The following is a 25,378-nucleotide window of genomic DNA, read 5'->3' as shown; positions in this document are numbered from 1 at the left end:
AGCTCAATTCCCCAAATATTTGATAAATTAGGCCTTTGTCAGAAAAACTTGCTCCAAAAATGTTTTCCAGTTTCCTATGTACCTTCTAATTTTGGCTGCATTAGTTTTGTTTGTGCAAAAGCTTTTAAAAAATTTTCATGTAATCAAAGTTATCCATTTTACTTCCCATGATCCAATCCATCTTTTGTTTGGTCATAAACTAATCTGACAGGGAGATTTTTCCATGTTCCCCTAATTTATTTATGATATTATTCTTTACATCTAAATAGTTTATCCATTTTACTTTATCTTGGTATACAGTGTGAGGTGTTGGTCTATGCCTAGTTTCTGACAAACTGCTCTCCAGTTTCCCCAGAAATTTTTGTCAAATGTTGAGTTCTTAACCCCAAAGCCTGGATCTTTGGTTTCAGCAAACACTAGATTACTATGGTCATTTACTACTATATATTCTATACCTAATCTATTCTACTGATCTATCCCTCTATTTCTTAACCAGTATCAAACTGTTTTGATGATTATGACCAAAATGTAGTTTGAAATGTGGAACTGCTAATCTTCTTTATCATTTTAAAATACTGATTCCCTTGATAGTCTTGACATTTTGTTCTTCCAAATGAATTTTATTACTATTTTTTCTAGTTCTATTAAATAATTCTTTGGTAGTTTTATTGGTATGGTACTAAATAACTAAATTAACTTAGGTAGAATTGTCATTTTTATTACATCAGCTTGGCCTATTCATGAGAAATTAATATTTCTCTAATTGTTTAGATCTGTCTTTATTTGTGTGAAAATTGTTTTGTAATTATTCATCTAATTCCTGGATTTGTCTTGGCAGGTAGTCTTCCAAGTATTTTATACCATCTGTAGTTATTTTAAATGCAATTTTTCTCTATCTCTTCCTGCTGGGTTTTGTTGTTAGTATACAGAGATGCTGATGATTTATGTGTGTTTATTTTATATCTTGCAAATCTCCTAAATTTATTGTTTCAACTAGTTTATTACTTGACTATCAAGGGTTCTCTAAGTATACCATAATATCATCTGCAAAGAGTGACAGTTTTGTTTCCTTGTTGCCTATTTTTTATTATTTCAACTTCTTTTTTCTTGTCTTATTGCTATAGCTAGCAATTAAAGTACTACACTGAATAAGAGTGGTGATAATGGATATCCTTGTTTCACTCCTGATCTTATTGCGAAGTCTTCAAGTTTATTCCCATTACATATAGTGCATGCACTTTGTTTTAGATAGATACTACTTATTATTTTGAGAAATGCTCCATTGATTTCTATGTTCTAGTGTTTTTAATAGGAATGAGTATTGTTTTTTGTCAAAAGCTTTCTCTGCATCTGTTGGTATAATCATTTGATTTCTGTTATTATTACTGATATGCTCATTTATGCTGATCATTTTCCTAATATTGAACCAGCCTGGCATTCCTGGAATAAATCCCTCCTGGTCATTGTGTATGATCTTTGTGATATACTAATATAATTTCCTTGCTAGTATTTTATTTAAAATTTTTGCATCAGTATTCATTAAGGAAATTGGTCTATAGTTTTTCTCTGTTTTAGATCTCTCTGATTTATGTATCAAAATCATACTTCTGTCATAAAAGGAATTTGGTAAAACTCATTTATCAATTTTGGGATTAATTGTTCCTTAAATGTTTGGTAGAATTCACTTGTGAAATTTTTTCTCATTGATGGCTTATTTAATTTCTAAGATATGGCTAATTATTCTATTTCCTTTTTGGTCAATCTGGGTAGTTTATATTTTTGTAACTGTTCATCCATTTCACTTAGATTGTCTGTTTTACTGGCACTGCTGTTTCCAGAGTTAGTTCTTGGGGGGCTGGCAGTTTTCAGTGGAAAGGTGTGGACCCTGCTTTCTTTGCACTCTGGTACCCCCAGGTCTGTACCCTAGAAGGGTCCCTTATTCCTTGGGATTGCAATCAATACTGCTCCTCAAGGCCCCAGACCAGATATTGTTCCTCAAAGCCCCTGGGACCAGAAATGATATTGTTCCTCAGGGTCCCTGATTCCTTGGGGCAGGAAGTGATACTGCCCTTCACGGCTTCTACTTCCTTTTTTTTTGGTGAGGCAATTGGGGTTAAGTGACTTGCCTAGGGTCACACAGCTAGTAAGTGTTAAGTGTCTGAGGCCAAATTTGAACTCAGGTCCTCCTGACTCCAGGGCCGGTGCTCTATCCACTGTGCCACCTAGCTGCCCCTCCACTCCCTCTTGAATGGAGTTGCCAAATAGCCTCTGTTAATGTGTCCAGTGCTAGCACTTGAGGTGCCCTGTATTCTCTCTTTCTTTCTTTTTTTTTTTTTTTGCTGGAGCAATGAGGGTTAAGTGACTTGCCCAGGGTCACACAGCTAGTAAATGTCAAGTGTCTGAGGCTAGATTTGAACTCAGGTCCTCCTGAATCCAGACCGGTGCTTTATCCACTGCACCACCTAGCTGCCTCTGTATTCTCTTTCTGATCAGCTGCCAGGTCCCCTTACTCTCTCTGGCTTGGGAGCTCAGTCTAACTTTTATTGCTTTTGCTCCTGTCTCATGGAGGCCTATCACAGTGCTCTATTTCAAGTCCTCTTCTCTCTCTAGAGTTTTTTCAGTGAGCTCATCATATCCCATGGGTTCAACTATCTCTGTGTAAATGACTCCCAAATCTGCATACATTCCTTGCAACTCTCTCCTGAGCTCTAGTACTACATTTCCCAACGACTTCTGAACATCTGGCTGTCCCACAGACATCTCAAACTTCACATGTTCAAAATGTAATTATTTTTTCAACTACACCCAACCCTCCTAAACTTGATCTCAATCTCTCTCTCTCTCTCTCTCTCTCTCTCTCTCTCTCTCTCTCTCTCTCTCAGATATTACCATTCCTTTAGTCAAGTTTATAAACAACGAATCATCTTTAACTCCTCATTCTTATCCTCTTCCCCATAGGTAATGACTTACCAAGTCCTGTTGAGTTTGCCTCCTTCCTATCTCTCTTATGGACCTCATCCTCTCTGTTCACATGTTTACCACCCCAGTTCAGGGCCTCGCCACCTCTTCCCTAGATGAGTGCAACAACCTTCCAATTGGTTTTCCTGCATCCTGCCACTATCCTCTCCATTCCATCTTCCCCAGAAATGTTTCTGAAGCACCATGTCACTATCTCATGCAAGAAGTTCCAGTGGCTCCATTTCCTCAAGGATAAAATATTCTTCTAACATTTAAAATTTTTCCGAAACTGTCTCTAGCTCATTTTTCCAGACTAACTACACATTTCTCATCCTCATGCGCTTTATATTCTAGCCAAATTGGAATGCTTGCTATTTCTCCCTAAATCCCCACCTTTCTTCCTTTGCATAAGCTATTTTCAGAGCTTAAAATACTCTCCCCTTCAACATCTTGCTTTTGAAGCTCCAAGCTCTATTTGAGGTTCAAATCAAATACCACCTCCAATAAAGGGTTTTTCATGATTCTTCTAGTTTTTAATCACTTCTCCAAAAATTACTCTATTTATTTTGTATAAACTTTTAATTTACTTTTCTGAATTCATGTTCCTCCATCATCTCAATAGAATATAAATTTCTGAAGGTTAGGGCTTATTTCATCCTCATGTATACAAATATCCCCAAAGCCCAAAATATAGCAGACACTTAATAAATATTTCCATGCTTGCAGAGGAGCAAACAAAATAAGACTGTAAAGATAAGTGTGCAACTAGAATGTGGAAGGCCTTCTATACCAGCATAAGGGTTAAGCATTTTATCCCCAAAGGAACAGAAAACCATTAAATTTTTTTTGAGGAGAATGAATGTGATCAGACTTATGTATCTGGAAGATAACTTTGGCAAGCCTTTTAACATTTAAAAATTATCTCTATATCCCTAGGACTTAACACCATGCCTGGCACATAGTAAGGACTTAATAAATGCTAGTTGACTGACTGAATATATTACTTTTTCTATACCCCATTCTCCTTAAACATGTTTTTTAAAACCTAGTTTAACATGCTTCTTAAACAAAAATTCTTCAGGACCTCTGCAAGTGATAAAAATAGAACATAACTGACATATCCCTGCCCCTACACCAATCTCTTCACTGTATAACATTTACATTCAAGGGCATACTACCATATTCAATGTTCCAAGCTGAATACCATTAGCATAAAGTTTCTTGCCCAAGGTGCTGATACATTATAAAATTTCAGGATCTCATCCCATCCCTATGTTTAGGATTCACAAATTTTTTTAAATTACATCCCTTTAGAAATACACAGCATTGGCAATTAACTTGGCACCAAACCAAAAACTTACATGATCATTTTCAATGTTCTGTAACAATCTTGGGTCATCGAATATACATGAATCACTAGTGGGAGGAGGCAAATGACTACAAGGAAGAACAGATAAAAACATTTCATGTAATAGAAATATATTCTTATTAATACATGCATGTTTATGTAAAATCAGAGTTCATAGCTAGAAAGGACCTGAAGGCAACATCTGTCTATCCTTTTGCTACACAAGAGAACTAACATTTAAGTACCACCAGGTAATATAGGGGTGCAGACAACCATATAAAGCATTATTACTGTCCTCAAGGAGGTAATAAGACAGGGTAAATCTGCAATCAAATACTTGTATGTATATAGAAACAAAACTTGGGGTTGGGAGAGAGGAAAAGGGGTGTAGAAAGAAAAAGATTGTTAATTGCATGCATTCAAATCAGCTAAAGCAAAGGATGAAAGGGAGGAGAAAGCGACAAATCCCAAAGATTACAAGTAAAGGGCATTAGCTGGCTTGAAAAAGGAAATAAGAGCAGATACATAGAATGATCATAGCAAAACCAGAAATGACATTCCCTTATTTTCCGCTATTTTCAATTTAATGTCTTCATCTCAATCTGAGAAAAAGTATCAATCCATCAAGATTTCTCAGCCCACACCTGGCATTCTTTTACACCCCCAACATTATTTAAGTCACAGTTCATTGAGTATTATGATTATATAGTATTCTTAAATACTGTATTATTCTTTTTTGGTAATACTGCATTACTCTTAAATAAATACATCTCATAATTATACCAACAGACACAAGTGAGAAATACAAATAGAAGCTATCAAAATTAAATAAATAAAAGAATGAATGTAGCCACATGCATGGTAACTTCACATTAATTCTTTTTTTTTTTTTTTTTAGTGAGGCAATTGGGGTTAAGTGACTTGCCTAGGGTCACACAGCTAGTAAGTGTCAAGGGTCTGAGGCCGGATTTTAACTCAGGTACTCCTGACTCCAGGGCCGGTGCTCTATCCACTGTACCATCTAGCTGCACCCTTCACATTAATTCTAATAGATATTTACCTGAAGTCTTCAGAAGAGCGTTCTCTTTCCAACTCTGGGAAATGACTGTCCATTAATGTGGGAGAAAAATGCATTTGTTATAGAATAGTGTGAACACAACAACATATAACAAAGGTTAAGTCAACAAATGGTTTGTACATTTGTTGTCTATTGTATTAAACATGTAATAATAATTATAATAGCTGGCATTTATATACCACTTTAATGTACATAATTTTTACAAATATTATCTCATTTGATGCTCATAACAACCCTGAAAGACAGGTACTATTATCATTCCCACTATACAGATAAGGAAACAGAGGGAGATAAAAGGATAAGTGACCTGCCTAAGGTTACAGAATTAGCAATAATCTAAGGCCTTCCTTACTCTAGGAAGTCTACAAACTCCTTTGGGTTCCTCACTACATATTTTTTACAAACACACACACACACACACACACATATATGTAAATAAACCAAGGTTTTCTATCACCAATGGTTTTTTTGTTAAAATTCCATTAAATGCTAGTCAAACACCCCTAAAAATTATATACATATATATAATACATATATATGTATATATACACATGCTTCACATGCTAACATGCAAAGAATCTATGATTATGTTGGTTTATGGAATTATTTCCACTAATAATAATGACAACCTATCTATGATAGTAGATAAGACCCAGGGAGTTGCCTAAGATACAGGGAAGCTAAACGACCAGCCCAAGACCCTACACTGAGTAAAATGGCAGTTGTGTGCTCTGAATCCAGGTAACCCTAACTCCAAGTGTCCTTTATCTACTATCTCCAAACTTTCTACCACATAAAGGATATATAAATAACTGTTCTTTTTTCAGAAGAGAAACTAGATTTTCCAGATATCTGTCAAAGGAGCTCAAGGTAAATTTTGGTTTTTATGAGTAAACCCAATGAATGTTTACAAGCAAGTACAGAGATATGACACTAACCCATAGGTTACTCCTGCGATGCTACATTTCTTGAAGGTCATAATATTGCATGTAAGGGTTCCCGTTTTATCAGAAAATAGATATTTAACCTATAAGGAAAGAGAATAACAAGATGGTAAGGGAGGTCATTATCATGCAAAAGTCACTTAGTACAATCGAATTCTTCTCAAAAACTGTATAAGTTCAAAACCTATATACTGCCATGAAGTAGATGCTTTAGTCTAAACCGGTCAAATGCTCTCACCTTTTATACATGATCATAGCCATCTCCATGATTAACTTGAGACTGATTCATATAGTAATGTGCCAACAAGGAACTTAATATCAGTTCTAAAACTATCACAGAAGCATAAGTCTAGCAGGCAACTCCATTCATAATCCCCTTGCTCCTGGATGTCTTAACTAAAATGCATTATTCTGTATTTTCAAATGCAGAGATTTTATAGCATGCTACAAGAACCTAGTCTCAGTTCTCACCCCTAACCCCAAGCCTCTAAAATGTGCTTCTATATAATGGCACATGGAACGGATACTCTAAAAATACTAAGAATTTCCTTTTTCAGCCACATGTCAAAAGCAGGTAATTCCATGGCCATTTCAATCACAGATCCTCCTCCAATGCATAGTTCTACAAACCTGGAAACCCTGTAGAGGTTTCCTGGTCTGGGGCATGATATAAGGAAAGCAGCTACTCATTCACCAGTGTTCAGTTTAACTAAATAAGGTGAGAAAAAAGGGCAGTACTACAAGAGTCACCAAGCGGGGAATGTTGCCCCAACATAGGGTATCGTGACTGATGATGAGGATGGAGGATGGAGGAGGGGGAAGAAGGAGGAGGAGGGGGGAGGAAGGGGAAGGAAGGAGGAAGAAGGGAGAAGAAGGGGGAGGAGGGGGGAAGAGGATGGTGGTGGCTAACATTTATATAGCACTCACCAGCCATTGTAGGCACTATTAAGATGCTCGTTTTACAGAGGAGGTAACTGAGGCCAACAGAGGTTAAGTCATGTGCTCAAGGTCATATAGATAGTTAAGTGTCTGAGACTGAATTTGAATGCACATCTTCCTAACTTCGCGTCCAGTACTCTGTTCCCTGCACTCCCTAGATACTCAGTGGATACTGACAGTATTGATGGCCAATAATTTTGGAATAGCAATGAAATAGGCAGAAAGGTTCATATTGTACTGGAAGATTATTTAATCTGAAGATTTTACCCATGACTCTTATGATATAAAAATATGGAGTCATGCTCATCAGTGAGGATGCTAAGTTTAGAGAAGGAAAATGTAGACGTGCTATTTCCCAAGATCAAAAACAGAAGACTTTGCTCCAGTTGTCTTCAGTGAAGGGCTTTGATAGTTTCAGCCCTTTGAACTCTTATACTCATTACAATTAAGCAACCAGCATTTAATAAGTACCTACAAAGTGCCCAACAATGTGCTAGGTTCTGGGAACATACTGGAAAAGTAAAAAATAACATGTTTTCTGATTGGCTCCGGAGTCAGAGGAACTGGATTCAAATCCCCCAAAATTACTGTGTGACCTTGGGCAAGTTCAGCCTCCCCAGCCATCATTTTATTCGTCTCTAAGATTAGACTGGGTATATTTCCATTCCCCCACCCCCCAATAAATGGTCAAAGGATATGGACAAATTTCGGACAAAGAAATCAAAGCTATCTATAATCACATGAAAAAAATGTTCTAAATCACTACTGATCAGAGAAATGCAAATTAGAACAAATCTGAGGTATCACACCTCACATCTATCAGAGTGGCAAATATAACAAAAAAGGAAAATATTGGATGTCGGAGGGGATGTGGGAAAACTGGGATGATAATCCACTGTTGGTGGAGTTGTGAACTGATCTAACCATTCTGTAGAGCAATTTGGAACTATGCCCAAAGGGCTATCAAACTGTGCATAACCTTTGATACAGCAATAGCACTACTAGGTTTCTATCCCAAAGACATCCCCAAAAAAGAGAAAAAGACCTATTTGTACAAAAATATTTATAGCAGCTCTTTTTATGGTGGATAAGAATTGGAAATCAAAGGAATGCCTATCACCTGGGGAAAGGCTGAACAAGCTGTGGTATATGATTGTAATGGAATATTATTGTGCTATAAAAAATGACAAGCAGGATGATTTCAGAAAGGTCTGGACTTTATATGAACTTATGTATACTGAAGTGAGCAGAATAAGGAGAACGTTGTACATTGTGACAGCAATACTGTTCAAAGAAGAATTGTAAATGACTTAGCTATTCTCAGCAATACAGTGATCTAACACAATCCCAAAGGACTAATAATGAAGCATACTATCCACTTCCAAAGAAAGAAACGATATTGATTTAACACAGACTGATATATAATTTTTACTTTCATTCTTTCATTTTCTATTCGTGTTTTCTTATACAAAATGACTAATATGGTAATGTTTTACATAACTGCATATGTATAACCTTTATCTTATTGCTTACTGTCTCAAAGAGGGGGATGGGAGGGAGGGAGGAATAGAATTTGGAACTCAAAACTTTAAATAAAAATATTCATTAAAAAAAGGATAAAGGGGCAGCTAGATGGTGCATGGATAGAGCACTGGCCCTGGAGTCAGGAGTACCTGAGTTCAAATCTGGCCTCAGACACTTAACACTTACTAGCTGTGTGACCCTGAGCAAGTCACTTAACCCCAATTGCCTCACTTAAAAAAATAATAATAATAAAGGATAAAAATGTTAATAATGCAGATTAATCTTAAATGAATGTATCATTAAAAAAAAGATTATACTGGGTAACCTCTGAAAGGCCTTCCAATTCTGACCTTAGGATGCCGAGACTACAAAGCAACCAAAGTAATTGTTATAAAATTAGAAAAAATAAGCATGGGGGCAGCTAGGTGGCACAGTGGATAGAGCACTGGCCCTGGATTCAGGAGGACCTGAGTTCAAATCCATCCTCAGACCCTTGACACTTGCTAGCTGTGTGACCCTGGGCAAGTCACTTAACCCCAACTGCCTCACCAAAAAATTAATTAATTAATTTTTAAAAATAAATAAATAAGCATGGCTCCAAAGGAGACATATGAGAAAACACCCCCAACCTAGTCTTTTGAAGATGTGGGAGGTCTATGGATATGGTATATTGTGGTATTTATTGAACAATTTCACTGATTTTCTCTTTTTCTTTTAAAACATATTGTTCTGGTACAGAAGAGTTCCAGGGAACTCATGATAGAAGAGGATCACCAAATCCAGGGGAAAAAAAAAACAAGAACTGTGGAGTATAGATGCTGAATGAACCATAATATTTCTTTTGTCTTTGGTGCTGTTGTTTTTCTATTTTGAGGTTTTTCGTCATTGCTCTGATTTTTCTCTTATAACATGACTAATGCAGAAATATGTTTAATGTTATTATGTGTATATATATATATACATATATATATACATATATATATATATAAAACCTATAACAGATTACCTGCTGTCTAGGGGAGGGAGGAGGGAGGGGAGGGAGGGAGAAAAATCTGAAATTGGAAAGCTTGTATAAAAAGTTGAGAACTATCTTTACATGTAACGGGAAAAAAATAAAATACTTTATTACAAATAAAAAAATAAACGTAGAGGGAAAAAAAAGAATGTTATTTTTTCTAGCCCAATAAAATAATTTTTTGGTAGTTTAAAAAAATAAAAAATAATAATAAAATAAAATATATTGTTCTATGTTATGTCACTTGGGGAGGGGAGAAAGGAATGATACTCCTTTAGAGAAAAAATAGATACAACAAAATATAATGTCATTGGGGAAAGGAAGAAGATATACACAGTACTCCAAAAAGTATGGAGAAGTAGAGATCATTTTTTCCCATATAAATATTCTATTATTTTCCAGTTACATGTAGAGGTAGTTTTCAACATTTTTTATAAGATTTCTAGTTTCAAATTTTTCTCCCTCCCTCCCCCTCCCCAAGACAGCAAGTAATTTAATATAGGTTATATATGTACAATCACATTAAACATATTTCTACATTAGTCATGTTATAAGAGAAGAATCAGAGCAAAAAGGAAAAACCTGAAAAAAAAATAAAAACGACAACAAAAAAAACCACAATAGAAATAGTATGGTTCGATCTGTATCTAGATTCCACAGTTGTTGTTTTTTTCTGGATTTGGAGAGCATTTTCCATCATGAGTCCTTTGGAACTATCTTGAACCACTGTATTGCTGAGAAGAATCAAATCTATCACAGTTGGTCAACACATAATGTTGTTGATACTGTATACAATGTTCTCCTGGTTCTGCTCATAGAGATCCCTTTTAACTAGGGGCAAGGGAAATAAAAAAATTTCATGGAGAAAGTGATATGAACTGGGCCCTAACCAAACACAGACATGAAGACTGAGTTTAGTACAAGCACTGGTAACAGACTAAGCAAATACACTGGGGCAGAAGAAGGTGGGCCAAGTATGATTTGATTGGAATACTGAGACAATGAAGGAGGTTTGGATGAAGTATGGTTGAAAACAGAGTCTGGCAAAGAATACTTTAAATATCAGGCTAAGGAGACTCTATTGTACCTTATCAGCAATGGGGGAAAAACTGAATATTCTGGAATGGGGAAAATAATCAGACCCATCCATGAAAAAAATTGTTAAGAGGAGATGACAACAGTCTAGTCTATTACAATGTTGCTGAAGAAAGATGATATGGTATGAGTGGAGAGAAGGAATCAAATGCAAGAAATGGCCCTGATGTAGACTCAACAAAGTTTATTATTAATACCAACAATTTGTGCTTGTTAACTATTACTATTAATAATAATGACAGGAAAGACTACTCAAATTTATATAGCAGTTTTAGGTTTAACAATGAGCTTTTTTCAGAACAACCCTACGAAGAGAAAAGGGAAAATGTTATACTATCCCCATTTAATAGATAGGGAAACTGAGGTTTAGAGAACTCAAACACAGGACTTGTAACTAAATCCAGGGTCCTTCAGCTAGACCACACTATATCTCAATAAGAAAAACAATGGATTGGAAAGCCACATCGCTGTGCCTGTGGAATGTGGTTTTTATCTCTTATGGGTACTAATCAATATGATCATACTTATATGTATCAGGGTTTATGCCTCTGCCTTAACATGGACATTTAGAGAAAGTAAAAGCCCATTTCATAATGTAATTATTTTTGCAGATGGCCACATTCTAGCTCCTACTGGCATCAAGGGGAATCACCTATAGCTAAAATTGCCCTTTCCCCTTTGCTTGACTTTTTCCTTTTGTCTTCCTCAAATGTTCCTCCTTAATTCACCACACTCCTTCAGTTCTAAAAGAAAGCTCTCACCTGCCCAAGCTCTTCGTTAAGGTTTGATGTCCGAGCCATTGCAGGAGTGTCATTTTCCATATAATACATATCCAAGTCCTGAAAGAAATGCAAGGACAGGGAACAAATCAAGAAGTGCCAAAATGGAGAAGAGCTCACACTTCCTTTAGGAAGCCAACATTTACATGTCGTTTACATGATGCACTGGTGTGACCATCCCTGGGAACGAGGTGATAGTCCTCATACAAGGGGAACACTGGCTATTTATTGTACTTATGCTTGAAGATCCGACATGACACCAAGCTCTTAATGTTATAAAAGTGTCCCTCTACTGGATACTCAGCTAAAATGAAGGAAAGATTTTTACTTTAGTAGTTATAACAGTAACAGTACTCTCAAGTCTAATACATTAAATCTCTCAGTTCAATTATACCTTATGGAACTCAAAAGAACAATCCCAACCCTCATTTTACATTCATCATATTTAATGAAACTGAAGCATAGAGCATATAAGTGACTTTCTGAGGGATAAGTATCTGGGGCATTATTTGAAATTAGGATTTCCTTACTCCAAATCCAGCACTCTATCCACCCTCAATTTTCTATCACAAACTTCTGAAAGACCAAAGTTGTTGGGTTTTTGTTTTTGCTAAAAGATTAACTTGTTTTGCTGTGAAACTCAGGATGGTATTCTACTAAGGTACAGAGATGGTTGCCATCAACCTTTTTAGACTGAGAAAGAAGATAAAATTAACATCAAAGCAATTACATTATCATCTGAGAAAACATGCCCCACACTCTGAATCAATTCCATCATTGCTATTTAAGATTCCCCTCTCTGACACCTCTCCCTACTCCTTTGCAAAGGCAGGTGGTCTATAGCTTTTGATTACTGCATATATTATTAGAATTCTTTAATATATTGATCAGTTTTGCTGAATTTTTTTCATTTATTCCTCTTCTTTTTCTTTAAAGAGATGTTTCTGTTGTATATGATGACTCTCTGGGAGGGATGCTGGGAGAAATTTAAGTAATGTAAAGACAAAAGATGCCAATTTAATTTGTTTTTTATTTAAATCCCTTCTCAAATCTTTAAATCTCTTCTACAACTCTACTGGACACTCTGTCCTCTTCTATACATACTGATTTCTCAGTGTCTTACTAATGCTTTGACATCTGTAATCCATACATATACATTTAGATACTCTGCACTTGGTTAGAGGAACCTCTCTACAGAATGATAATGGGTTAATAAAAGATAAGTACTTCATAACCACTGAAAAACAAACTTGCTTAGAACTTACAACCCAAAGCACTATTTGCTAAGGTGGCTATAGACTTTTATTGTGACCCAGTTAATTTCCAAAATTCTCAACATGAAAGTAAAACCAGGATGGTAGATTGACACATAGTGCTCCTGTAGATGAAAATAGTTTATCTTAATAATTTATTCTTTGAATACTCACCCAGTTTATAAAAAGGGCCTGGATAAATTTTACAACTTCAAGGGTGACCAAAAGACTAATTGGAATGAGGTTGTTATACAAGATGATAAATGTCAACAGGTTATATCCAAAATTGTTGGAAACTCCCTCTGTGAAAGAAAGTTAAGAGAAAAACAGAGTTTGAGTTAAAGTTTCTGTTCAGTGTCTTATTATGTCTTAATGCATCATTTGTGGATTTTTTCTAGGAGGAAAAACTTATAACACACAAGTTCTGATTTTTAAAATTAAGCAGAAATATAGACATTAACATGACTAGTAAAGATTTAGTCTTGCATTTCTCTCATAACACAATGGTTATGGAACTTTCATATACCAATTAAGGACATATGACTTTGTCAGCATAGGAAATCCCTCCAATGGAAAGTCACAAACCATTTATAATTTATAATTGTGTAAAGTTAGAAGATACACAACAACTCATTTGTGGTCATACAACTAGCCAGACAGATTTAAACCCAGGTCTCCCTGACTCCAAATCTATTACTTAGTCCACTATATCATCCTGCATTTGTCAAAATGATTAATAAATATGCTGATAAGGATATCCAAAATGCAAAATTAGGCCTATTCAATTACTTAGAAAATTTAAAATTTGAAAGCTAGACTGAAAGATCTGAAATATACTTTGTGTGAAATAGGATCATATTGACAAAGACATTCTGAAATAACAAGAATGCAACATGCCCTCCCTGAAAATATATTTCAAAACACTAATGCAGGATTCCGGTGATCAAGTATACATGACTTTATATAACAGGACTGAATTGAGAAAACAACTAATATGACCTTCCAAGTCATCCTGATTCCAAAGTAAGCTCTCTATCATCTATTCAATTCTGCCTCTCTACATAGATTTTGATATATGGACCAATCAGAGTTGGAAGGGACCCCGGAGGTCATCCAATTGAAGTCAAACATGAGCAGACATCCTTTCTGTGGCATCACTGAAAAACAATCACTAGTCTCTTCTTGAAGAGCTCCATGGGTAGGCTACTTCTTATCTCCAAGGAAACCCATTCCAATTTGAGTCAGTTTTATTTGTTGGGAAGTTTTTCTTTGTATCATGCTGAAATCTCTCCATAGCTTTCACCCACTGGTCCTTGTTCAGCCCTCTGTTGCCAAATAGCTAAGTGTAATCCCTCTTTTAAATAATAGCCTTTCAAGTACTTAAAGACCAATACAGTGTCTCTGCTAAATCTTCTTTTGTTCAGACTAAATACCCACCAGTTTCTTTAATCTACTTCCATAAGAAATGGTTTCGAGTCCCCTCAACCTCCTCCTTACCTGTTCTATCAATCTATGCTAGCTAGTCCACATCTTTCCTAAACTGCACCTCTCAGGTTAAATCACTAGTCCAAACAGACTACTTAGGAGAACTAACACCTCTTCATTCTGGACACTATGATCTACTAAATATAAAAGTGGCTTTTGAATGTGTAGATAGTGCTTTACAGCACTTTAACATGCGTCATCTCCTTAGAACAATGGTTCTTAACCTGGGCTCATGAAATATCTTTTTTTAAATTTAGTAATTGTGTTTCAATAACTGGTTTCCTTTATAATCCTCTGTATTTTATTCACTTAAAAACACTATTCTGAGAAGCGTTCATTGGTTTAACAAGATTGTTCAAGGGGTCCAGGCCTCAAAAAAAAGGTTTAGAACTCCTGTTTTGGAACAATCCTGTGAGGTCAGAAGGGCAAGTATTATTTTACTCAATTTACGAGTGGGGAAAAAGAGGCTTGGAGAACACCATCTATCTAGTGAAGGACACTGCCAAGGCTCACATTCCTCCTTCTGACTCTTAACACCAGCCTTTTCTGCTATGCCAGGCAGTACTCCACATAATCTAATTTATAAATTCACAGGCTAGTAGACAAGCAGAGGAAGGGTAGAAGGGTAGAGGGTCATTGGAGAAGTGATGTGAGGTTAGAAGTGAGCAGAAAATAGAAATGTAAGGCAGTTGATTCAATAATGTCATTTCAAGTCAGTTTTCTTTATGAAAACAAACAGGGTGAGTCAACCAACTAGCCTAAAGGGTAGAAAAATAATTTGTTTTAACGTCACCTTCTACACTCTAGTGGGCCGCTTCTCCAAGTTGCCGTTTGAAAAACTCATACTTTTAGAACCAACTTGATGATGGGATTCTTAAAATTTCACTAGGCTGGTCTTTCAATGACAAATTAATAACAATAGCAACAACAGCAATAATAAGCATTTATAAAGGGCTTTAAGATTTGAAAAACATTTGAAAGATCTCTCATTTTTGCCTTACAAAAACCCTGGCAGGTAGGTGCTATTATTTTCCCCATTTTATAGTTGAAGAAACTAAGGCAAGTTCCAAGTTCACATAGCTTTGAAGTGTCTAAAGTTGGATTTGAACTCAGGTTTTCTCAACTCTAGCTCCCAGTGCTCTAACCACTGTGTCACCTAGTCATCCCAGAAGAATTTAGTGGAAGAAACCCAAACTTGTGTTGGAGAAGGTAAGGGGAGTAGGGAGGAACAAAGAGTAGCATGTACCTCCCTCTCTAAGCCATCATTTTCTGGCACAATGAACCCATTCCTGCATTTCCTACCCACATCAATTTAAATTTTTTTAAATTATATTGACAAAACAGAAAGAAGAGTCATTTGAAAGGACAAAGTACCAAGAACTGAAGTTAAAGGCAAGTCTGTGAAAAATGGGAATTTGGAGCTTTACTGTTTTCTATCAGAGCAATTGCAATCCTAACTATAAAGATAACATTTCTGTTAATAAGACAAGAGTACATTAAGTGGAACAGCAGAGGACAGTTCTTCCACAGTAAATCATGTAGCTACTAGAAAGAGATTATCCAAACAATTTCATTGTCATTTATTTATTTTCCCAAGGTCTGTATCCCAAGATAGTGTCAATGTTATATATTACCCAGAACCTAACACATTTTACAGCTAAGTACATGTGTATAAACAGAACCATCAAAAGAATCTACAGAGTGACTTTTCTATATATTTATTCCTGTTTCAAACTAGAATGGTCTCTTCTTTTTAGCCACATTAAATTATACAAAGGATATCGTTTTATTTTTGTTTTTGTTTTATAGCAGGACTTAGCAATTTTAAAGATAAAGACTGATAACCTGAAATGAAGACTAGAGAAGCAATAGGGTTTAAGAAACCAGACCATAAAAGAATCTACAGTCTTGGATTTTGATTCAAGTTGCAACCAATGATCTCCTGAAACTTGGGCCCTTCCCTTGGAAATGGCAACCTAACAAGTGCACCCTTGAAGGCTGTTTAAATAGTTTGAGTTCCTCAGACGAAAGGGTAGAGGCAAACATAAAGGACATTTTAACAGTTTACCCTGCAAACAACGGAAGGACTATACAAAAGAAAACCAATTTTTAATTCAAGAGTCTATTTATCTTTATTTTTTTTATTGTCAGGACATTTATCTGACTATTGAACAACCCCATCTTCATCACCTTTTGATCTCATTCTTTCATCCTTCCCCTGGAATGTGAGAAGGCTGTGTCATTGCCAAAGGGAGAATGCCAATAGGAACACAAGTTTCCAGGAAAAGCTTTCCAAAACTTGTATATCCTGTTTCTAATAGTGCTAAACTCCCATTTTCAAACATTTACCAGTGGGCAGCTAGGTGGCGCAGTGAATAAAGCACCAGCCCTGGATTCAGGAGGACCCAAGTTAAAATCCGACCTTAAGACACTTGACACTTACTAGCTGTATGACCCTGGGCAAATCACTTACCTAACCCTCATTGCCCCGCAAAAACAAAACATAACAAAACATTTACTGGCTAGAGATATTTCCCCTATTTAATGGAAGAAAGTTAACTACAAAAATAAAGCTTAACTCAATGAAAATGGTTATAAGTTTAGAGAAATGGTGCTTCCAGGCCCCATTCGCTGAAACTTACCTAGTTCACTAAAGTACCAGCTTGTGTTTTCATGGGTTCCGTGCCACAGCAATGCGCCTACAGAACTCACCAGGGCCATGACCAGTAGGATGCAGAACAAAACCAGAATTTGCACATTGGTCACTTTCTCAACATTGGATCTCTTGAGAGGTGCTTTAGTTGAATTCTGGATAATAGCACAAAAAGTTAGTGTTCACCTAGCATACAGGTATGGTGGGAGAGGGGAGTTATTCTCTAATAGAGGGCTAGCATTACATGATAAGTTCCTTGAGGGCAGGGGTATCTTTTGCCTCTCTTTGTATCTCCTGTGCTTAGCACATAGAAAGTGCTTAAAAATGTTTATTAAATTGAACTCGGTATTACAACATTTTTTGGCTCAGTAATCTGTTTCATTGATCCTCACCCTAATGCTGTCTTTCCCACCACCAACTCAGACCTGAAGGTCACTCTGACCACCTTTTGGTCCGGGCACATGCCCTCCCCCACCAAATTCCAACTCTACTTTTCAGTGTTACATATTGTGATATAAAAAGAGTCATCTTGGAAACACAATAGTTCCTGAAAGATGTTAGATTGACTCTAAAAGATATCATGGGCTGACAAAGGAATATCAAAGGCTTCATTTTTTCCCTACTACAAGTACTTCAAGTGCCAATGTGTCCAGACCTCTACTGGATCTACAAGGGACAATAACCATGTCCCCTGCTTCCTCCCTCCCTGTACCCCCACCTCCCAGAACTGCTAATCTAAGTGGAAGAAAAGACATAAACATGGCACAGTCAACAGAGGTGAAATTGTATGTGGTTACACGACAACGTGAATGAGACAATATGTACTCATGAGTGCAACATGGGCAGGAAGGAAGAAGCTCTTATACAAGAGGGGGTGTTTGGGCTCGGTCAAGAAGGTTGAATATAAAATCTAACAAGAAGAAGCAAGAGAGAAAAACAACAGTATAAGGAAAGGATTGGAATAAAAAGCAGGTTTATGAACACTGAAGATATCAAACTTGTTGAAAAAATGCTTTACTGGCTGATTTGTGTTAGAAGGTAAATTTTCAAGCAGATTGATAGAGATTGAGGATAGATTAAAGGAGCTCTGAGTGCCACTTACAAGTTACACATACACACACATATGTATACATGTGTGTGCATAATTTTTATAAGGCTAGGTCAAAAGCATTCTGGAGCTTCAGATTCCTACGAAGATGGTTTGAATTGAGTGGGTGCATATTAGCTCTTTCCTTTGTTATTATATTCTTATCTGCCTTAATTGTTCCTTTGGAAGAGATAAATCTAAGAGCCTTGGAAAAATAAAAATAGATAAAGTCATCAAAAATTAAAACCAGCTAGGATGAGAATGAAGGGGAATTTATTTGCAAATAATATGAGATCTGCTTATACCCTATAGCCAAAAGATATGTATCTATGCTCGTTGGTGGAATCATAAATACTGCTCTTTATGCTGTTTTTGGCTTTCTCAAGTGCCAGGATACCAATCCCCTCTGGAATTAAAAGTCCATACAATAAATGTACACCATAGCCACATTTCTTTTTGTCTAGAGACTCTTCACATTTCACTTCCCTAAAAGTGTAGTTTCTCAAGCCCTGGCATTTACCTTACATTAAAAAAAAGAGGCCCCAGAGAAAAAAAAAGGAAATTCATTAGAAGGAGCAGATCTGTGATTAATCCATCCCCCTACTCTCCACCCCTATTCTTTAGTATTGCACATCCACATCTGGTCTCACAGCATGATCCCTCACACAAGGGCTCCATTTTTTTTAAAACAAATGTTGTAAATTTGACAGTCCATGACTGCCTTATCAAAATTTTAATAAACACTCAGTGAATGGATAGGCAGGGAAAATAAATATACTTTGGCAATGAGCTCATTTCCATGATCCCATTAATTTATTGACTTTTGATCTTTTCCAGTGGTTGGATTCTTTCCAGTTAACAGGGTTATGCAAAGCTATCTTTCACCTGGGCTGCTGGAAAAAATCCACCTAACAATACTGTAATAATTACCCCCCCCTCCAATCTCTGGCTTTAATAACATCTGCATTTCATGGAAACAAAAACTCTGGGGTATATCAGAAATGTCAAGAAATGAGCTTTTAATGTGAAATTCCCATCAGCATTACAGAAACTGCTATAAAGCTCTTTATATACAGTTTCTGTGTAATTGATTTCTAATTCTAGGGAAATTTCTTCCAAAGAAAAGAGGTTAAGTATTCTATACCCACAGAATTGGATGAAATTTACAGAATCTTATAGTTATAAGAATGAAGGTTCATGAGACATTATAAAGAATTTAGGGGATTGCTTTAAGAAAAAATAACCTCATAAATTCAGTCTATCTATTAATTCAATTAACAGAAAGTTCAGTCTAAAGGAAAATCTAGGTTTAACATGCCACAAGAGAAGTTCTAGGAGGGCAATGAGCCAGCAATATAAAGACAAAAGGGATAAAAATAAGCACCTCAGAGCAGTCATATTTCCTCTCTGTGGTCAAGTACTTACTATAAATATTATTTCACAAACAGGATGGCCTTTAGCTAAGCATGATCCTTTATCTTTCTTTAAAGAACTCTTTTTTTGTCCTTTTAGCCCTTAAGACATAGAGAATTCTGTGTACAGATGTTTTGGGGATTTTCCACTATTATGGTTTGAAACCATGAAAACTAGCAATGGCCTTGCAAAGAGCTATATAAACAAACGTAAAAACAACACAGGATAATAAAGTATACATCCTTTGTTACTAAACTATGTACAATGGGGCAAATAACTAGATTGAGTCTAGATTAATGTGAAACACTTAAGCTGGGTTTTTTCATCTGTTGCTATGTAAGTATAAGCTTTTACCTACAAAATTACCTACATATTGCTGCATCAGTAGCTTTTTGGTGTGTTTTTTTTTTAATAGCCTCAAACCCTGCCCAATTATTGGAGGTAGAGGAGTATGGAGTAACATTAAATACTGCTCTGGCTCATGCAGTTTTCAATTACTGACACAAATTCTTCAAAATTTATTCCAAGAGAGGAGGGACCCAAATATGAGCTAGTGAGCTAAAATCTAATGTAAGGGGATGAATGGTTCTCCAACCTAAGGGCAAGGAAAAGTGCCAAATAAACGCTGATCCTAGGCTGTGCCTATAATTCAATTGGACCAACAAGGGATGAACTAGAGTAGAGATGTCAAGCATGTAGCCCTTGGGATGTATGCTGCTCACAACACTCTTCAGTGTGGCCTGAACCAGATTAAAATGTAATTGGGAAACATTTAAGAAAATAAATAAAAAATAATAAGCCACAGATAATGTTTTGTTTTTTGTTTTGTTTTTTGTGGGGCGATTGGGGTTAAGTGACTTGCCCAGGGTCACACAGCTAGTAAGTGTTAAGTGTCTGAGGCCGAATTTGAACTCAGGTACTCCTGAATCCAGGGCCGGTGCTTTATCCACTGCGCCATCTAGCTGCCCCTCACAGATGATGTTAATAAGTGGTTTTCTAAGTCAATATGTGACCCACAAGGATCCTTATATATGGTTTCCGACATTACTCAACTAGAGCATCACCACAAGAAGGTACCTGTTTAAAACCAGAGATCAGTTTTGGTTTGGAAGTCAGAAAGTCAAGGAAGCAAGTTGGTATTGGGCACCAGGCTCAGAGAGGCCTCTGGGTCTGGGTCATAGAATCCAGAGTTCTTGTGTCATGTAAGGAGAAAAGGCAATGCAAACACCACTATCCAAGCCAGACAGGAAAGACCAGATCAGAGAATGGTGCTTCAGGTTGACCAACCATTATACAGCAAAATGAGAATGAGCAATTTTCTGGGGACCAGAATATAGAGAAAGAGGGAAGAACTCAAGGGTAGATGGCTTTGAGGGCTCAGGAAGGGAAGAACCTCTTCTCTAGGAATCAATGGAAGGAGACTTTCCCAAAACATGGTAAGTAGATGTCAGGGTGAGGAATCTGAAGAATGACTAAGCTGGACAGTGTAGTTGGGAGAAAGGGAGAGTTAGAGGATGTATGTAAATGCAACAATTAGTAAGAAAGGACCTGCCTAAACTCTAGACTACCAGGTGCATAGCTGAGGACAGACATGTAGCACCATGTAGCCAAATCATACAAAGAAAACTCCATGTTTTCACACTGCTATTCTTTGCTCTGCCCCCCCACACACACACACCCCATGCCTGGAATATGCTCCCTCCCCACCTCCAGAAGCAGCTTAATTACCACTTCCTACATGAAGCCTTTATAAATTCTCCCAACTGCTACTTCACTCCCCTCCCAAACTACCTTGTATGTATCATTTACTTTGTATTTACTTTATTCTCTTTATATTTACACTATATAAACACAAGTATTCTTGCCACCACTGATAGAATCTACTTTCTTTGTGATCAGGGTTTGTTTCATTTATTATGTTTATTTCCCCAGTAAAGAGCATAGTACACAGGACTAGTAAGCACTGACTAAATACTTTTTGATGGACTGACTGAAATTAATATCAAGGCAAAGAGCAGATAAAAGTTAAACAAGAAGGAACTAAGATCAGTGTGAATGTCTTATAGCTGGCACTATGGGCTAAGGTTTTACCGTAAGAACCCTTAAGGTACAGGTTGACATACTGCCTTGTGGTAAATCTTTCAAAACACCTCAGAGATTGGTGGCCTCTTACTATGGGAAAGAGGGAAGAAAACAGAAAGTAAGGAAAAGCTACAGCCTTCCTCACAAGGCTTCCCTGGCAAACAATCCAGGAAATATAAAGAAAATGGTGGTGGCCAAATCTCCAAAGATGTCAATGGAATGCACATATGAAAGGTGAGGAGATCTCACAAGGCTAAAGCATATTGGAGGTACTGCAGGGAGCCAAAGCATCCTATAGAGGATAGCTACATAGTTCTGCAATACACTGTGAAAACTCCAAGATAAAAATGTTTAGGGAACTCCATACATATAAGCTGTTGCTATTTAGTTTGACAGTGGTTCAGTTTTGGTTCAGAAGAATGATCAAGTCATAATCACTTGAATATGGAATTTGAGAACCAGCTGTCCTACCCAAAGTCCATTCAATCAGTCATCAATCAACAAGCATTTATTAAGTGCCTAATATGGGAAACAAAAACAAAATAGTCAAGGCATCATGAGACCAAGATTATGGCTTATTACCCCCACATTCTAACTGGCTGAGTGCTCCTGTATTACATTTGATAGCAGCCACAATGAGCACTCCAGAAAGATTAAGTAAAAAACTGGAAAACACATCACTCAGGACCTAAGGAAGTGGTGTGGCATGGTGAAACAAGTGTTTGATTTGAAGTTGAAGAGCCTAGATTCAAATTTTGGTCCAGCCATTTAGTACTACCTGTGTGATGTTAGACAATTCATTAGACCTCTCTGGGCCTCAGTTTCCTTCTCTATAAAATGTGAGGATTGGTCAGGGTGACAATTCAAATCCTTTCCAGTTCTCCATCTAACATACTTTATGCATAGACGGTCTACTGTGATCCTATCAACTGAAATATTGTATAAGAGGTAAGGAATGACTGGTACATTATACTATTGAGCAAAATGTATTTTTATTTTAAAATTTTTGTGAATTCCTCAAGTGTAATAAAAAATATTTTGCCAGAAAGAAGGGCAGAGATATCTTCAAAGTTATTCCCTCTAACAGGAAGAGTCTCTCTCCTAGGCAAGAGGGCCTTTAAGTATTCTTAAAAGGGAGCAGCTCTGAAGAACAGCACAAGGCACTGATTCAACTAGAATTCAGAAAGTCCCCTGGCAAAGGTGAACCATAAATGTCTAGACACACTAAAAAAAACTAAGGCCAATTTAATTTAGACAAACTAAAGAGTTTGTAGAGGGAAGGATCCTAATGTTTTCTTTTTGACATGTAATGAAAGCAGCTCACTAAATAATGATTAAAATGTCCTTCAAAATGTGAATTTGCTATAGAACTCAAACAAATGGGTAATGCTGGGAAGAAGTGAGAAGGGGGTTGATACCAATCACTATTCCTGTCCCAAAGCTCAGAACATGAAGGGCAATTATATTTCATATGAGATCCTTTTTTTAAACAGAAAAAGGCCAAAGAGAAAGAATTTTACCTATCCGCAAAGGAAAGATGGAAAGGTTAACCTAAGGTGGCTAAACAAAGTTGAGTCTCAGGCATCATCTAGATTCTATACTTGCCTCTTCCCCTCGTGGACAGACAGAGAGAAAAAGGAAACAATGACGAAGAATATCATCATGTTGGCACAGAAAGGCTTTACCTGCATGAGCTTGGTGTCGTGTCCAGTGTATACAACTATGCCAAAGACCCACTGAGTATTTCTAAGCTGGGCACCTCTTAGTAAGATCTGGTCAGGCCCAATTGAAACTGAACTAAAAATAAGAAAAAATAAAATTTATATTTAATGATATATTGGCAAAGGTGTTTTCCACTGTTTTCATAATATGATGGCATAAGCTTTCTCCTTGAACAAATACCCAACATTAATATTTTTTCAGTCGAGTTTAACCATTTTGTAGAAAAAACAAAATTTCAATTTAAGATGGCTTTTTGCCAAGGTTACTTATTCTTTTGATAGTGTAAAAATAAAGTTAATTTTTTAATCATCAACTTTCACTATAGCAATGGTGAAATTCTATGAATCTATGAGGTTGGGAAGGAAGGATGCTTCTTAGTAGAGACCATGCTCGGATCCATACTAAAAGTGTCATTATAAAGTCAATAAATAAGACCCTTATTGTTCACCTGGGAATCAACTTCCGCTTCAGAAAATGTATAATGGCATTGCAAGGGTGACATAGAAGCCACATAACAACCCCATTCCTAATTTATCTGTTTAAAAGAGCTATAGTCTACAGCAAGTCAGGGTACCCAAGAGAAGACAATTTCAGCCATTCAAGTTAACATCAGTGTTGCTTCTCCTAACTGCCTTTTTTCTAGTACTGGCTCAGATGAACAATCTAAAAGATGGTCCCATAGATGGCATAAGCAGCAGATATATGAATAGGCAAGGCAGAGGAGAGAAGACAAGAGCACCAGACACCAAACACCATCCTGAAACAAATGATGGAGATGCCACCAAAACACAACAATGAAAACACAATGCAGACAAAGGGTACTAAATGGAAGAAAAGTTGTTTCCCATTCCTTAATCTAAACTTTTACTGTCAACAAACAAATAACTGCTTTGAACAAAGAAATTCTGTCAATACCAACTAGCCACTTCACTGACCATTTAATTAGTTCCCATATGGCCTTCAAAACCCTAATTTTCCAAGAGTACACAGAAATGCTTGTATAGTAATCATTTCTCTGCCCCAGTCTTTACTAAGCTTCCTTGATGAGTGGTTCTTAACATCTTCCACTATATAAAATATCCACAGTAACTCTTTCACTACTCTTTCTTTAGTATTAAAGATAGCATTTTACTTCATTTTCAAAGATTTATTTGGCCTGTTCATTTAAAAGTTGGCACTTTTTACATGGAAAATAATGTGTAACCATGTATATAGCCTATTTATCTATCAACTAGATTCAAGATACACTAATATTTTCTCAGTCAGTCAACAGAACCCATTCTCCACCCCCAAACCCTCCTCTTCCAAATTTCCCTATTATTGTCAAGGAGATCGCCATCCTCTCCATCACCTAGGCTCACATGCTCATTGTCATCTTGTCTTTTCACTTGTATTCAGCTCACACATCCAATCTGCCAAGTTTCATCATTTCTACCTTCATAACATCTCTCCTGTTATTTCTGAAATAATCATTCTCATATGAATTCTGTATACATGCCCTTCTATTTACTCAATACAGCCACCCTAATCACCTTGCATTTGGCTCTTCAAAAGCTTTTTGCTCTGTCCCAAGTCTCTCCTTGCTCTAGGCCATCCCCTACTCAAAGTGTTTTTGCTAAAGCAAAAGTTTGATTATGTTACTTCCCTCATCCCTTTTACTCAATAAGCTCTAGTGATTCCCTATTACCTACAAGATGATCAAATATAAAATCCTCTGATCAACTTTTAAAGGTTTTAACCTTTCCCAACCTAGCCCCCTCCTACTTTTCCAGTTTTCTTACACTCAACTCCCCTCCACACACTCTACAATCCAACACCACTGGTCTCCTTATTGCTCTTCATACAGTTCTCTCCCTCTGCTGATGCTTTGCTTTTCACTAGCTTCACCCCCCACCCCCAATATCTGGTATGCTTCCTTTTTCATCTCTAGTTCCTGGTTGCCCTGGCTTTTTTCAAGACTCAGCTCAAATATCACTTTTCCCAGGATCTCTCCCATTGTTTCT

General features: G+C 36.7%; 1 protein-coding gene across 5 annotated transcripts in view; it reads right to left on the bottom strand.

Moving 5' to 3' along the window:
• ATP8A2 (ATPase phospholipid transporting 8A2) overlaps nucleotides 1-25,378 on the bottom strand; it is a 787,448-nt gene that overhangs the window by 548,626 nt on the left and 213,444 nt on the right. For all 5 annotated transcript variants that reach the window (XM_043998327.1, XM_043998326.1, XM_043998328.1 and 2 more), the window contains exons 10-16: nucleotides 23,339-23,450; nucleotides 17,061-17,226; nucleotides 13,108-13,235; nucleotides 11,663-11,740; nucleotides 6,323-6,411; nucleotides 5,367-5,411; nucleotides 4,320-4,395 (exon numbers count right to left, since the gene is read on the bottom strand). In XM_043998327.1, coding sequence (XP_043854262.1) covers nucleotides 4,320-4,395; nucleotides 5,367-5,411; nucleotides 6,323-6,411; nucleotides 11,663-11,740; nucleotides 13,108-13,235; nucleotides 17,061-17,226; nucleotides 23,339-23,450 — 694 coding nt within the window. The remainder of the gene's footprint in view (nucleotides 1-4,319; nucleotides 4,396-5,366; nucleotides 5,412-6,322; nucleotides 6,412-11,662; nucleotides 11,741-13,107; nucleotides 13,236-17,060; nucleotides 17,227-23,338; nucleotides 23,451-25,378) is intronic.

This window comes from Dromiciops gliroides, chromosome 3 (assembly GCF_019393635.1).
Source record: "Dromiciops gliroides isolate mDroGli1 chromosome 3, mDroGli1.pri, whole genome shotgun sequence".
Lineage (NCBI taxonomy): Eukaryota > Metazoa > Chordata > Mammalia > Microbiotheria > Microbiotheriidae > Dromiciops > Dromiciops gliroides.
Note: the sequence above shows the minus strand (reverse complement) of the source record. Positions and strands in the feature narration are given on the sequence as shown.